At 37.4% G+C, this 15,108-nt stretch overlaps 1 protein-coding gene across 3 annotated transcripts in view; it reads left to right on the plus strand.

The window, feature by feature from the left end:
* The window catches only part of LOC124798206 (V-type proton ATPase 116 kDa subunit a 1), a 660,233-nt gene that overhangs the window by 543,041 nt on the left and 102,084 nt on the right, over positions 1-15,108 (plus strand). For all 3 annotated transcript variants that reach the window (XM_047261510.1, XM_047261508.1, XM_047261509.1), the window contains 2 exons: positions 1,554-1,680; positions 4,665-4,841. In XM_047261510.1, the coding sequence (XP_047117466.1) occupies positions 1,554-1,680; positions 4,665-4,841 (304 nt within the window). The remainder of the gene's footprint in view (positions 1-1,553; positions 1,681-4,664; positions 4,842-15,108) is intronic.

A 15,108-nucleotide genomic window follows, 5' to 3' on the forward strand; every position in this document is an offset into this window, starting at 1 on the left:
CTATTTGCTTCTGCAACAGTGTACAATTTCAAGCCATATTTGTGTTGTTTATTCTATATACAGGTTCAAAATCTCTCACAAATTCAAATTGTGCATGTTTCTTCATCAGTTGTAAGTTCTTCAGCTGGGCAATATGCCTGAATACAACTTTCTCTAAGCACATTGAAGACCAGATGAAATCCCTCTTTCCCCAACCTTTTTTTGTGTATGGTTTTCAATATGATACAGGCAAGAAAGTACCTGATTACACTGCAAATTACTTATTATTTATTGGTCAAAATTGCAACTCATCTAGATTAGTGCTCCAGTGACGTACTATTCTTGGCCTTCTCGAAACGCACATGTGGGAAACAATGGATTAATTTCGGTCAATGTCACTGGCTTCCATGGACTCAATAATGAATGAGCTTTTAGTTCATTTTCACAATGTTTCTTTGTTATTATTTGCACTGAAAATTAATTTTTCGTGCTTGTAAATCTCCTGTGTCTTTGTTTGTTAGAAAAACTGTGGTTGAGTGTGAAACTCATGGAATCAATGTTCACAAGAATTTTTCTTGACAATGTGCTCTGGAGTAAAGAAGACTGAAAATCAGTTGCAGTCAGAATTTAACTTCGCCAACAGAAGCAGCAAACAGCACATACTGAAATTCACCATTGCTTTCAGCTTGCTTGTGACAGTGTAGTCGTAGCAAAGCCACCATTTTCTTTTGAATCCTCTTCTGCTTTCTCTAATTAATCTAAAACCACTTTCATTGCTCAGTGTATTAACTGCAAATTGGCTGATTAGCTCCTTAATCCTGAAACAGTAGAAATTGGAAGGCTTCAGACAGTAGCCCTTAGATTTTGGTTGCAGCCAATATTAGCTAGCTGGCAGTGATATATGAGGCATCGTTGTTGCCTGCTGTGTTGCCTCTTCTCTCTTTTGTAGTTTCTTTTTGTTGTGATAAATGTGAGTAACAGTTACAGTACTTATTAAGCATGTCAATAGACATGAAAATTTTAGTTTTAGTAATGAACAACATATAATCAGTCTGTGAATGGCGTCCAGTTTCATGGAAGCATGAAGCACAGGTTAAGATGCCTGCACTGTGGGATGCAGGCATGTCCACCTGCCCCCTCTCCCCTCCTCCCTCCCCTCCACCCACATGACTCTCACCACTGTGGTGATCTGTGTGGGACTAGGCTGCCTTCCTCTGCTCTCTGAAAACTCCTCGGTCAATCGGTCAACTTAAGCTTACACACTATGAATAAGTCAGCTATTTCCTGATCGATTAATCTTCCTCACACCATTTAAAAACGAGTTCAAAACCTACAGTGTGCGTTGGACTGACTTTATGAAAAAAAAATATTATTCCTCAGTTATTTATGATAGAAAGATATTTCTCATGCCATCTGTGAATAAAATATAGACTTGGCCTAGAGAATATATGTGTGTGTGTGTGTGTGTGTGTGTGTGTGTGTGTGTGTGTGTGTGTGTGTGTGTGTGTGTGTGTGTGTGTGTGTGTGTGTGAGCGCGCGCGTGCGCATCTGGATGGTACATTTTTAAATTGCAGGTTTGTTGCTGGAGTTGTGCCAAGAGAAAGGGTCCCAGCATTTGAAAGAATGCTCTGGAGGATATCACGTGGCAATGTATTTTTGCGTCAAGTTGGGCTGGATCAACCTCTGGATGAACCAAATACAGTGAGTGATCTGCTTATTGTATCCCACACCATGATGTGTACTAGCTATGTACAACGAAAGATACTGTTACCATAGAGGAAATGATGAAATATTATTTTACTCTATCATTACTCACAATGATGAATTTAAGGTTAGTCTTTAATTGCTTAAATCTAAGTAGAACCCTTAAAAATCAACATAAATACCCCAATAAAAACCAAACCTAACAAACTAGACCCTCCAATTTTCCAAGAAGTAGAAGAAATTCTTAAAGAACAAAAAAAAATTATAAGGCATGTGGAGAAGATCAGGTTTTTGTTGAATTGTGGAAATATGCAAGTGACACAGTCAAGACCTCCTTACACATGGCTCTAACAAAAATTTGGGTAACAGAACAATTTCCTGAACATTGGACCACAGCTATCATCCACCTACTACACAAAAAGGGAGATAAGAGCAAACCAGACAACTACAGAGGAATATCTCTCCTAGATTGCACATATAAAATTCTATCCAAGATCCTATATGAAAGAATCAAGGAGCAATTAGAACAGGAGTTAGGGGAATATCAGGGAGGTTTCAGACCATGGAGAAGCTGTGCAGAGCAGATAATTAGTTTAAAATTGATTATGGCATACTACAAGAAATGGAACAAACCTCTGGCAATAACATTTGTATATTTTAAGAAGGCATATGACTGTCTCCACAGACCTTCAGTATTAAAAATTTTAAGAAATCTAGGACTCCATCCAAAACTAATTAAAATAATACAACTCACTCTAACCAACACCAAATCAAAAGTGAAGTTTAGAGGAGAAATTTCGGAACCATTCCTCATAAAAACAGGCTTAAGACAAGGTGACTGCCTATCACCATTACTTTTCAACTGTGCACTGGAATACATAATGAGAGAATGGTACAAGGACAATCCAAAGAGGATAAGAATTGGAAGTGCAAAAGATGATATTAGCTTAAACTGCTTGGGATTCGCTGATGATCTTGCTCTCCTAGCCAACACCGTTCAAGAAGCCAGGCAACAAGTGAAATCACTACAAGAAATAGCAGAGAAAGTAGTCCTTAGAATATCATTTGAAAAAACGGAGATTATGCCAACTGATCCACCACTTGCAAACAAAATTACAATATGAGAACAGGAAATCAAAATTGTTGATAAATTTAAATATTTAGGCAAAATAATAATGTACAATCTAAATGAGAAGCCATCATGGCAAAATAGAATAAAAAAACTCAACTATGCAAATTACATTACCAAAACTACATACAACAAAAAAAGCCTATCTATAGATGCAAAATTAAAACACTATAAAACAGTTACACAACCAGAAATAACGTATGCAGCTGAAACTATCTTCAAAACAACTAATACAGCAGAAATTGACAGAATACTAAAATAGAAAGAAGAATAATTAGGACATGTATAAATAAACAGTATAAAATAAATGGACATTGGAGAATAGCATCAAATGAAACAGTATATAAGAAAATAGAACCAGTCATGAGCACAATCAGGAAGAAACGCATCTCATCCTTTGGACATCTGATGAGAACTCCAGAAAACAGAATTAGTAAAAAAATAATACAAAAATTGTGGAATAGCAAGAGTGACATTAAATGGATCACAGAAATTAAGGAAGATATAAAAGAACTTCAAATTACAGTAGATGACTTAAAAAACAAGACAGAGAAAACCAGAATACTGCAAGACCCGCAAACCAGACTACAAATGAAAATCAATAAAAGGAGTACAGGAAGAGTTGTCTCAGATGAAGAAAGAAATAAAATATCTGAAAGAACGAAGAAATATTGGGCAGACAGAAGAGCAAAACACCTTTCATATAAGAATAGCCTCTAATAATTATATTACCTAAATATCATATTAAGTTATTGTCGAACCAAATTGTATCCATGTGTAACAACTTGTTTAGAGCTTTGTATTTTTGACTACAGTGGTCCAATGAAGGCCATAAAATAAATAATAATAATAATAGTAATAATAGTAATAATAGTAATAATAGTAATAATAGTAATAATAGTAATAATAATAATAATAATAATAATAATAATAATAAAGTGCTGTACATGAAAATTTGTAGTTCCTGAGGATCCACATTTTGTCATACAAGGAAGACCACACAGTTGCTAAAATTTGAATTATTTTGGTGATAATGCCACAATGTAAGATACATACTGACTTGTCTGTTTCTCATTCCATGGAAGTCATGTTACAGGTTGCAGTGTGAGCATTTTACATTATTTTGGGTTCAGAAGTTAGCAATATGTTATGGTGTTTTTTCTCCAGTATGTTGTCAACAGTCATACTGGTTTGAATGGAGCCAAGTTATCACAATCTCTGCAGCTGTCTCACTTTGTAGAGTGTCATTTGGGCAATGCACCAGAGAGTGTAACTTTATGTTTTCAGATATAATACAGAGATATCACATCTATAGATGTGGTGCGAGCCCACTTTCTTCTTTAATATGGTACACTATCGAGTATATATTTTTTCTAATTTTTAAATGTCTTTTTGTTGCACTACCTGTCATTCATCTGCAAATTTGTGATTGTTAGCGCTCATACTTTATAGTTAATGATATTAAATTGCCTTCACATTAAGACAATACCATCCCCATTGTAGGACAGAATTTCTTTTTCAAGCATTTCATAATTTAATCTATGGAAATTAAAGAACGTGAATGACAGTAATTTCTGTATTCATTTTCTGTGCTCACTTTTTAGTGACTATACTAAACTGTGTTTTTGTAACATAATGCAACCATTCCTTTTCCTCTCACGTGCTTTTTAATCACAGTTCTTTCCATTACTATCACAGTATTCTGCTTGCAGAGCTACATACTTTGATGAGCCAGAACTGTTCTTTACTGTCCAATCTTAACTGGACACCAAGAATTTTTTTGCCTTTAACTTAATCCAGTAAGTCCTGTACATTCCACGTGGTTCATACTGGTGATTCTTTTTATTTGCAGGGCAACTCTGTATATAAAACAGTTTTTGTGGCTTTTTTCCAAGGTGAGGAACTGAAGTCTCGAGTAAAGAAGGTGTGTGCTGGTTTCCATGCATCTCTGTACCCCTGTCCAAGTGTCGCAGGTGAGCGTGCAGACATGCTGGCTGGTGTTCGCACACGCCTTCAGGATCTCACACTGGTATGTGCTTTCAAGAGGTTTAGTGCTTTGCACCAAAAAATGCTGTTGGTGTCATTGTGCAAATTGTTATTGATGCCCAAAGGTAAAGAAAAGTAGGAAATTGGAATAAATGTCAATGCTTTTACTAACAGGTACATTGTTCTTCACTGTATTTTAACCGACAAAAAAATGCCATAAAGCAGAATGTGAGGAGAATTACATTACCATGAAAGAGAAAGCAGCTCCCAGCCACACATTCGTGACTTTTCAAAACTGCATAACTAGTTGCTGTTTCATAGATGTCAGTTGAAGTGCACTGGGAACTGCTACATGGAACTCAAGAAAACAGATGAATATATAATAAATACATGGTTTGAAAGAATATTTGCATTTTCAGGATTATTCAAGAAGAAACAGCAGATTTCAAAAGTTTATTTCTCATTAAACTACAAGAGGAAGTAACAAAAATGTAATACCTCTGCATAGAGAAAGGTTCATAGTTTTATGCACAATATATGGGACAAGTACTACCAAAACTCTAGCCCTCTTCTTTGCAAACCCAAATTAGATGATTATTAGTTATGGAATCGTTGACTCTTCAGTTCAGTGGTGCACATTGTGAGTAATGCCAGGCATCAGTGGAACAAACATAATGTCTCTTACGTACATTCACAAATAAAAATTTCTTTAGATAATGTCTGTTGCTGTAGTAGGATTCTGGCAATCAAAATATTTTTTCCCATCTCCTCCAATTCAGTGTTAAGCAACAACACTGTTTAGGTAGTATTTGAATAATCTTTAGGTTGGGGCAACCAGCTTTACATCATTAGTCTCAAATTTTTGTGTGTGATAAACTTTTCGTATAGAAAAGACATAGAAGATGCTCTCTTCAATTAATCTAGTTCATGTTTAATGGTGATAATGGTGGCAAACAAAGTCTGCATTTTTTATAACTGTGTTGCTGTGGACAACAATCGGGTTCATTTTCCTTCGGTACATCGTATTATATGTTCAAATCTATGAGAGAATAATACATTTTAAAACCGATTTCGATCATTCGTCTACATGAGGGAAATCTTACTTGTGAGTCTTTATGTTAAATCCACTGCTCCACAGCAATTGTCTGTGTGATGTTGGGAGGCAAGAACGGCTGATCCAGCTTTGTGAAGCCATCAGGAACAATTTTTCTCAAAATTACAATTATCTAATGACAAGATCATTGAAAATACACACATCAAAAAAGAGCTTTGCATCAACCTGGTTCCCAGAACTCCTGAAGATAGAGGTTGACTGTGGATATTGTATCACAGACATAGTCCATTTGACTGTTCAGAGATGTGACTGCCCAAAGATGTAAACAACCATGCGTGAGCAATGCCTATTAGACGTAGGGGGTCCAACAGCAGGTCAGTTCCAGTCATTCCACCAGGAAGGAGGTACACTGCTCATGTTGTCTATAGTTCAACCATGACTGGACAGTCAATACCACGGTTTGATCACATCCCCATTGTTACTTTGTGCCAGGAAGGGCTCTCAAAAAGGGAAGTGTCCAGGTGTCTTGGAGTGAACCAAAGCAATGTTGTTCAGACATGGAGTAGGTACAGAGAGACAGGAACTGTCAATGCAACAGCTACTACTGCAGTGGATGACCGCTACCTACAGATTATGGCTTGGAGGAACCCTGACAGCAATGCCACCATGTTGAATAATACTTTTTGTACAGCCACAGGATGTCATATTAAGACTCAAACTGTTGGCAATAGGCTGCATGATGTGCAGCTTCACTCCCAATGTCCATGGTGAGGTCCATCTTTGCAACCACGACATCATGCAGCGCAGTACAGATGGGCCCAACGACATGCCGAATGGACCGCTCAGTATTGGCATCACGTTCTCTTCACCGATGACTGTCGCATGTGCCTTCAACCAGACAATCGTCGGAGACGTGTTTAGAGGCAAACCGGTCAAGCTGAACGCCTTAGGCTGTGTCCTACGTGAGAGACAGAAGCGAGTGACAGCGCATGACAGCTTCAGGCGACAAAACGTAACCGCAGGTGTAGTTACGGAAGTTTCCAATGTGAGCGACATCTGTGTTGCCGCCTGTCTCCCGCTGCAACTGGCGACGTTTGAATTCAAACGTGTTTGAATCTTGTTGCTGCAGCATGCGTGACACAGAGTGACAGCGACGTGTCTTCTTAGCAAAGCAGGGGAGTGGACGTGACGGCAGCTATGAATTACTTAACATCCGATTTTAAGAAAACTATTCGGCAAAAAAATTTGATTCTTCCACAACTTATAGCTTGATATCCTTAAAGGATAAAGGTCAGCAATTTTTGAGAATTTGCAGAGGTAAAATCACATTGTGTAGACTTTCCGTATAGTTCATTTAAACCATACATTATTGTGTATGAAATGTAACCAATATATCTAAGTTGTATTTAAAGTTGAGACCTGAATGATATCTCTTTTCATTCTTGAGATATTGGTTGTTATATCCGCGGATGGGTCACTTGCGGCACGTCCAAACCTTTCCTGTGCTTCGGGAATCAGGTGGTCGTAAAAATCGTCATATCTCATAAAAGGTTCAAGGTATTGGAACGACAATTTTTGGAAATGACAGCATGCAGAAAGGACTATTTTATCGTATGGTTAACACTCAATACGTTTTTGTAAATGCGCGAGCAGAGCGAAAACAAGACTCCCTATAACGTACACCATGAGATTTTGTCCAAATTTTCATAGGCAAACAAAGGGAGAGAAACTGCTAAATGGGGTACCAAAGTGACCAGGATTAGGTCTAGTTTGGCATGATAATATGTAACTGCTTGAAAGTAATCAGGGTAATGAACGAAAATTGAAGTTTTTCATGAAAAGCTGCCATAAATGAAGTGTCAAAAATTTCATCTTGTCAAGATCTAGCTATTTTGCACATAAAAAGATACATTGGTGTGGTATTTAAATGTCAAAAAGACTTCCTTCAAATCAAGTACGTTAGGATGGCAAACGTGGAGTCAGTAAGGTCATGCTTTCGAAATAAAACTTGAAATTCCAAAATGGTAGAAATCAATCAAATATTTTATGAAATGATTTGTGTGAAAGAAATAAGTAGATCAGAGAAATATTCTACGTGCCTTTGAATGATGCTTGAAATCATGAATAGAAAATGAGGTGCACCAAACATTTCCATAATATTTTTTATTTCATACTTTTAGACAAATCATTACACAAAACGTTCAACTTTCTTTTAAAAAATTTTGGAAGCTTTACTTTTACAGACTACTTGGAGTAATTGAAACACTTGGCCTTAACACTGACTGCTGATGAATTACGTTTGCAACATCAAATATCTGTAAAATTTCATGGTTCATTGTAATTTATTAGGAATTTAACGTGTGTGATGTACTGGGTTAGGTGTGAAGATCAAGTTGGCAATACCTTAAAAATATTCTTAGTGTTGCAGGGTAAACAGTATATATAAAACTTAGTATACGGAATTGTACCTGAGTCAGTAAATTATAAAAACGGCCTGGAATCGAACCCAGGGCTTTTTCCAGACATATAATTAAGAAATGAATACGCTACCCCTACACCACAGCAAGCTATTATTCACTGAAATCAATGTGTGTCCTTATGTTCGTATTTGGCGTAGTTAGTCATGTAATAGTCATTCCTCCGCATTTATTGGCTGTTGAAAGTTCTTGATCTTGTAAAAGAAAAAAAAAAAAATCGTATATAATTTATTGATGAGATAGTCGAATACTCCTCTGCTCATTCACGTGTATTTGAAGAATTTGTCTGGCGATCTTCGTAGCTGACTATACTTATGAAATTCTCCATGGAGATTCCTCCCTTTGTAAATTTCATGCACAGCATTTCTTTTCACTTTATTTTCTTAAGTAAACCTAATTCTGTAGCCTTACTGTCCAGCTACAGTGTTCTACACATTAAGAACATCGTTATATAGAAACAACTGCTTGGCTCTAAGCAGCCATCTTGTAGCGCGACATGTTCGCTTGCATGCAGGACACCCAAGGTTGTCACCCGATGCTGCTGCTTGTCGCTGGAGTGTCGCGTATCCATAAGTCGCTCGCTTCTGTCGCTCACATAGGACACGGCCTTAGACACACTGTCCAGTGAGGGCAGCAAGGTGGAGGTTCCCTGCTGTTTTGGGGTGGCATTATGTGGGGCCTATGTACACCACTGGTGGTCATGGAAGGTGCGATAATGGCTGTGCTATACATGAATGCCATCCTCTGACCGATAATGCAACCATATCTGCAGAATATTGACGAGGTGTTCATCGTCATGGACGACAAGTCACACCCCCATCATGCACATCTTGTGAACGACTTCCTTCAGGATAACAACATTGCTCGACTATAGTGGCCAGCATGTTCTCCAGACATGAACCCTGTCAACGTGACCCACCAACCACTCTGAGGGATCTACATCGAATCACTGTTGAGGAGTGGGACAATCTGGACCAACAGTGCCTTGATAAACTTGAGGACAGTATGCCACAGCAACCACCTTTGAAGGTCTCGCTGTATGATGGTACAACATGCAATGTGTAGTTTTCATGAGCAATAAAAAGGGCAGAAATGATGTTTATGTTGATCTCTCTTCCAATTTTCTGTACAGGTTCTGAAACTCTTGGAACAGAGGTGATGCAAAACTTATTTTGGTGTATGTTCTTGCAGTAACTGCCATTTATTGTGATTTGGACTGTCTTATAAGGAAAAATCTAATATATAACAAACGAAACTTTAAACTTAAATCGAAATCATTATATTCGCTTGACAACTGCTTCTACTCCATATATTTTTTTAAAATTTGTATAATGCACGTATGTGGGTGTGTTTCACTGATGTTCAATGTAAATCACTATGTGTAAGAAAGAATTACTGATAGCAAACACTAATGCAAAAGACTATCATAAAAATTGTCACTATGTTATCATATTTTTTGGTGTCAACAGGCATTATGAGTTCAAACTAACTCATTCAACATTACCGTGTGAAAACAGATTTATGATCAATTGGACAAGCTAAAATTTAGCCATCTTATATGAATAGCTTGACGGAATGCTGACCAGTAACATCGAAAAGCACTGATATCTTGACAGGCAGCCCTCCCTTTCATTTTAAGGCAATTTCAAATTCGTGCCTTGAAAATGACAGGGGTTTGCATGCCAAAATACTGGAACTTTTGGCAAATTTATCCAGCCTTATTCTCACAAGTAATACAACAGGCTGGGAAAAGCTTAACTTCTCCTTGGGCAGTGTGTTGAGTACAGTCCGAATACTTTACATGCTACATATTCCTAATCAATAAAAGCTAGAAAATTCTCATGTACAGTATATGCAGTTGATATGTTGACAAAAAGTTTTTAAACCATGAGTTTTTAAAACCAAGAAAGATCATTACCTTACTTTGTTTCAAAGTCTACAATGTAATACCATCTGCTATCTGAGTCCATGTCTGAACCATTTGATTGTAAGTTTAGGATTATACATTCAAGGCTTTTGTGTGTCTTCACCTGCCTACGAAAGTCTTATTTTTGAAACTTTTCAGTGTGACAGACACAGTGTGCCCACGTTGAAGGGAGATGCTGTCTGTTGCTTCATGCACAAGGCTTTCAGTGTTTGTTACCTTGAATGTTTAATTTTTTTCCATACATAGCTTGTAACTTGTGCACAAATTAATTCTATTGGATTATATTGACGGTAATATGTGGACAAATGCAAAAATGTGTGACCACCTTCACATGCAAGAGTGTCACATTTGTATATTCTGTCAGGTGACTTTTATAAATTAACAAGCTGTAGGAGTTTAGCACAAGTCTGGCTTATATTGTTTGGAATATTTTTAGTTTTCAGCCAGAGCACAATATCCCCTTTCCTCGTGCTCATACTTGGTCATTTCTCTGTAACAGCTGAATGAGAACTGGCATGGTAATTACAATGACTGACTTCAAAGCTTGGTATGGCAAGAATAGTTCAGTGAACCACTTTTTGAAAGTGACAGCATTCATTTCCAAATGGTAGTCACTACTGTTTTTCTTACGCATTTAAATACGAGTTTACTCTCAGGAACCAAACCAGAAGAAGAGCCAGCTTGCAGAATAGGTATCCAACTACCAGTACCATCAATCATTTTCCAGCAGGTATTCATGGAATGATCTGATTCACCCCGTTTCATCAAGGTAACACACTGAAGAGCTACCTCCTCCTGTTGCATCATGCATCGTTACAATGGACGCACTTCGTGCTGCTTTTATGTCACTTCTTTCAATTAAAAACATTCTAACCTGTTTAAAAATCAATGTATTTTAAAATTCTTTACATAGATGGAGCACTACCTTTGAAGTCAATTTGCTCAGGCATAATTGTAAGAATTTTTTGTGATGTTGGGTAGCCCCTTCTTATATACATTTCAAACACAGAGCACTTTAAAACATCATTCACAAAACCATCTATTTGTGTTACAAGCTTCTTGCGACTTTGATGATTTTCAGGCAACATGAAAACAAATTTTCCTGAGATTTCCACAGCTCTGACATTTTCCTTTACTATTCTCAGTGCAGCTTTCTTGCCGACACGTGCTTTTGCAGTTTGTTTGTGAGTCTTCAAAATACCAAAAATAGAAGTATCACTTCCAGATTCACATTTGAAGAAGTTATAAATGCGGGATACAAACCACCTCAACTGCTTGTGAAGCATCTATATCTACATGATTATTCAGTAATTCACAATTAAGTGCCTGGCAGAGCTTTCATAGAACCACGTTCAAGCTATTTCTCTACCGTTCCCCTCTCGAACAGCACGCATGAAACACGAATGCTTTTATCTTTCCTTCCGATATATAATTTCTCTTATTTTATTATGATAAACATTCCTCCCTATGTAGGTGGGTGCGAACTAAGTATTTTCACACTTGGAAGAGAGAGTTGTCGACTGAAATTTCACGAGAAAATCCTGCCACAACAAATAACGCAATTTGCATATCATATCCATGGCAGTCTGTCCCATTTCATGAAAATACAAAACAAGCTGCCTTTCTTTGAACTTTTTGAATCAGCTCTATCTGCTGTGGATCCCGCACCTGACAGCAATACTCCAGAAGAAGGCGGAAAAGCATAGTGTATGTTGCCTCTTTAGCAGACCTACTACATTTTCTAAGTGTCCTACCAATTTATTGGTTTGCTTTCCACACAATGTTATCCATTAGATAGTCGAATTTTAAGTTATTTGTAATTGTAATCCCTAAGTATTTAGTTGAATTTACAGCCCTTAGAATCGTGTGTGTTATCCTGTAAACTGAATTAAGCAGATTCCTTTCAGTACTCATGTGAATGACTTCAGACTTTTCATTTTTTAGAATCAATTTCCACTTTTCTCACCATACAGGTATCTTGTCTAAGTTGTTTTCTAATTTGTTTTAATCTTGATGACTTTATAAGACAGTAAATCATAGCATCATCTGCAAACAGTCGAAGAGGGCTGCTCAGATTGTCTCCTAAATTGTTTATTAGATCAGGAACAGAGGAGTGCCTACAACACTTCCTCACAATCAACAGATATCACTTCTGTCATTTCTGTTTTACTCAATGATTTTCTGTCGATTACTACATACAGTGATCTTTCTGACAGGAAATCACGAAACCAGTTGCACGACTAAGACTATACTCCACAGGCATACAATTTGATTAAAGATGCTTGTGAGAAACTTCATATTCATTGCCATCACATGACATTTTCATTTGGAAATCACACCAAAACTTTTACAGATACACATTCACAGCTATACTGATACAAGAAAGTAAGATCGACATCAGAGTGAATAATTCGGTGGCTCTGTGAATGAAACTGCATTGTCGCAAAATTCAGCAACAGTACAGCACTTGGAAAAGTGATCCTCGCAGTCTAGTTTGCAACTCACGGCTAGCTGCTTGGAAAGAGAATGAATCTTACTGGCTATTAGCAGTTCGTGGTGGGTGATGAGCAGAACAGCTGAAATGGGGCCTCCTTCTTACATGATGCGAACTGTAGACACAAGAGACTTTGATTGGCTGGTGTTTCAAATCAGCCATCATTTTCCATGCAGTCTGAAATTTGTATCTTTTATTCTGCTCATGAAAATACAATATTTGATCACAGCGTGTACAGACATATACACTAATGAGCCTAAACTTCATGACCACTGTCCACTGCCCACTGTGCAATTGAATGCCACATGGCAGAGTTGCATGTAATGTTTTAAGGAAAGTATGTAAGCAGAGCAGATACAAATGGGGAATCATTCTTGTGGTGATACAGGCTGCAAATGGCGAAATCTTTTGGCATAAGAAACTTTGACAATGTGCAGATTTTTATGGCCCACCACCTGGAAAGGAGCATCTTGGTAACATGAAGCTGGTTTGCATCTATGGAAAGCAGTTAAAAGGTGACAAAGCCACATGTAGGTGACTAGATGTTGCAGGTTCTAACATCACCATCTGATTAGCTGAGAATAATAATAATCATTTTTGAGATTAGCAAATATTTAAGCTGTAGATTTTTCAGCTGATGCAATCAGAACAGCAGGTCGGTGAGTATCACCGAGAGAGAATGTTTTTAAGAAGCAATGGAGAAAATAGGCATTATTTTATAAAAGTACTTAACTTTTGTGACAGAATAATGAAGTCCTGGATGTTATGTGGAAGTTAGTAACCAGGTGCCTAATTCCATATGTTACTCTGCTTATTGTTTCCAGTAACACCAGTCAAAAATAGAACTTCATATAGTCTTCATTTCACTTTCAAATCCAAGGCAATTCATATTACATTTTCAATGTTCAATAAATGTTGTGTGCTGCCAAATGTGATACGGAACTTTCTACACCTACATCTAAGAATAACTGAGCCATGAGTAATTTAACACAGCTAACAACTTAACTGTACTGAACTGGGGGTCACAGCTGCTTGAAGAACTTGTTAAAATGTAACAACACACTTCTATAATTCTGTTGTTGAAACATGCACATAATTAAACCATTAACTAAAAGTTTTGGGTTTACAGAAGTTTAGGTACAGTATTGAGTTTTACAGAAAGGAGAAATATGTTTATGGGGGTGGAATTTTGTTTAAATCTGTTCTTTATATTTTTTTAGAAAATTAAATTTGTATACTCCAAAATGAAAATAACATATTTTGAATTTAACATCAGTTGTAAATATCTACAACAAAATTTTAATATTAGTTATAAGACATTAAGAGTATTTGCTGTTTTGAGTGAACTGCTACACTAGTCCATTGCATTCCAATGTTGATGCCTCACATCACAGAATGTGTGGGTTGGAAGCTTGTCCATATTTTTAAGGAGGGATAGGTGGCAATCTGTAGCTGAGTACAAAGCTGTTGCAGGCACAAATGTTTTGCAGGACACCATTCAGTGCATATTCTTGAACATAAGGCTTTGCAGTACATAGCTCCTACATGTTGCTGTTGTATCCTGCCTACTCGTCAGGCAAATCGTATTAATTGAGTTTATTACAAAAGGAAATGATTACAATACTTAACTTTGTGAAGTATAAATGTGATGCAAGCAAAGGGTGATAGATAAACTAAGAATACTCTTCAGTATAGACGATGCTACATTGTAGAAGTGAAATGACAAGTCTTGATGCTATTCTTGAACTCGCTGCTGTAGAACTCATAGAATTGGCTAGTCTTCAACTCGGCTGCGGCCAGTCGAGTGCAGCACTTGCATTCTCTTTGCGTAGAGGGCGCTGTCATCGTGTTATCATCCTAAAGAGAGGTTGGTCCATGTGCATTTGGCTGACATCTTCTTCACAGCCCTGTCTGCTCTAATGTTCCCAACTGGTGTGCCGGTGCTTGACTTTATGCTGGAACAGTTCCCATGCTGATTCAACAACATTGTCATTATGATTGCAGTGGGTGTGGGATTACCACAATTTGATCATGGATCAATGGAACTGAGTTGCCTGGACAGATCAATCACATTTCTTGTTGTACCAGGTCAATAGTGGATATGCTGTCATCACAGGGAATGGCTGCTCGAAATATGCACATCATCACGAATACAGGTTGGTGGTGGCAGTGTTATCCTGTGGGGGATGTTCAACTGAGCATCCATCAAAGCTGTGATAGTAATCAAAGGCCCTATGACAGTTGTGCACTATGTGAACATTATTGCGGTTCACCTGCATTCCTTCATGTTTGTACTTCTGTGTTGGCAGTGGCATATTCTGGAGGATAACTATCCTGTCATAAACCTAAAAATGCTAA

Source organism: Schistocerca piceifrons, chromosome 5 (genome assembly GCF_021461385.2).
Source record: "Schistocerca piceifrons isolate TAMUIC-IGC-003096 chromosome 5, iqSchPice1.1, whole genome shotgun sequence".
Taxonomy (NCBI): Eukaryota; Metazoa; Arthropoda; class Insecta; order Orthoptera; family Acrididae; genus Schistocerca; species Schistocerca piceifrons.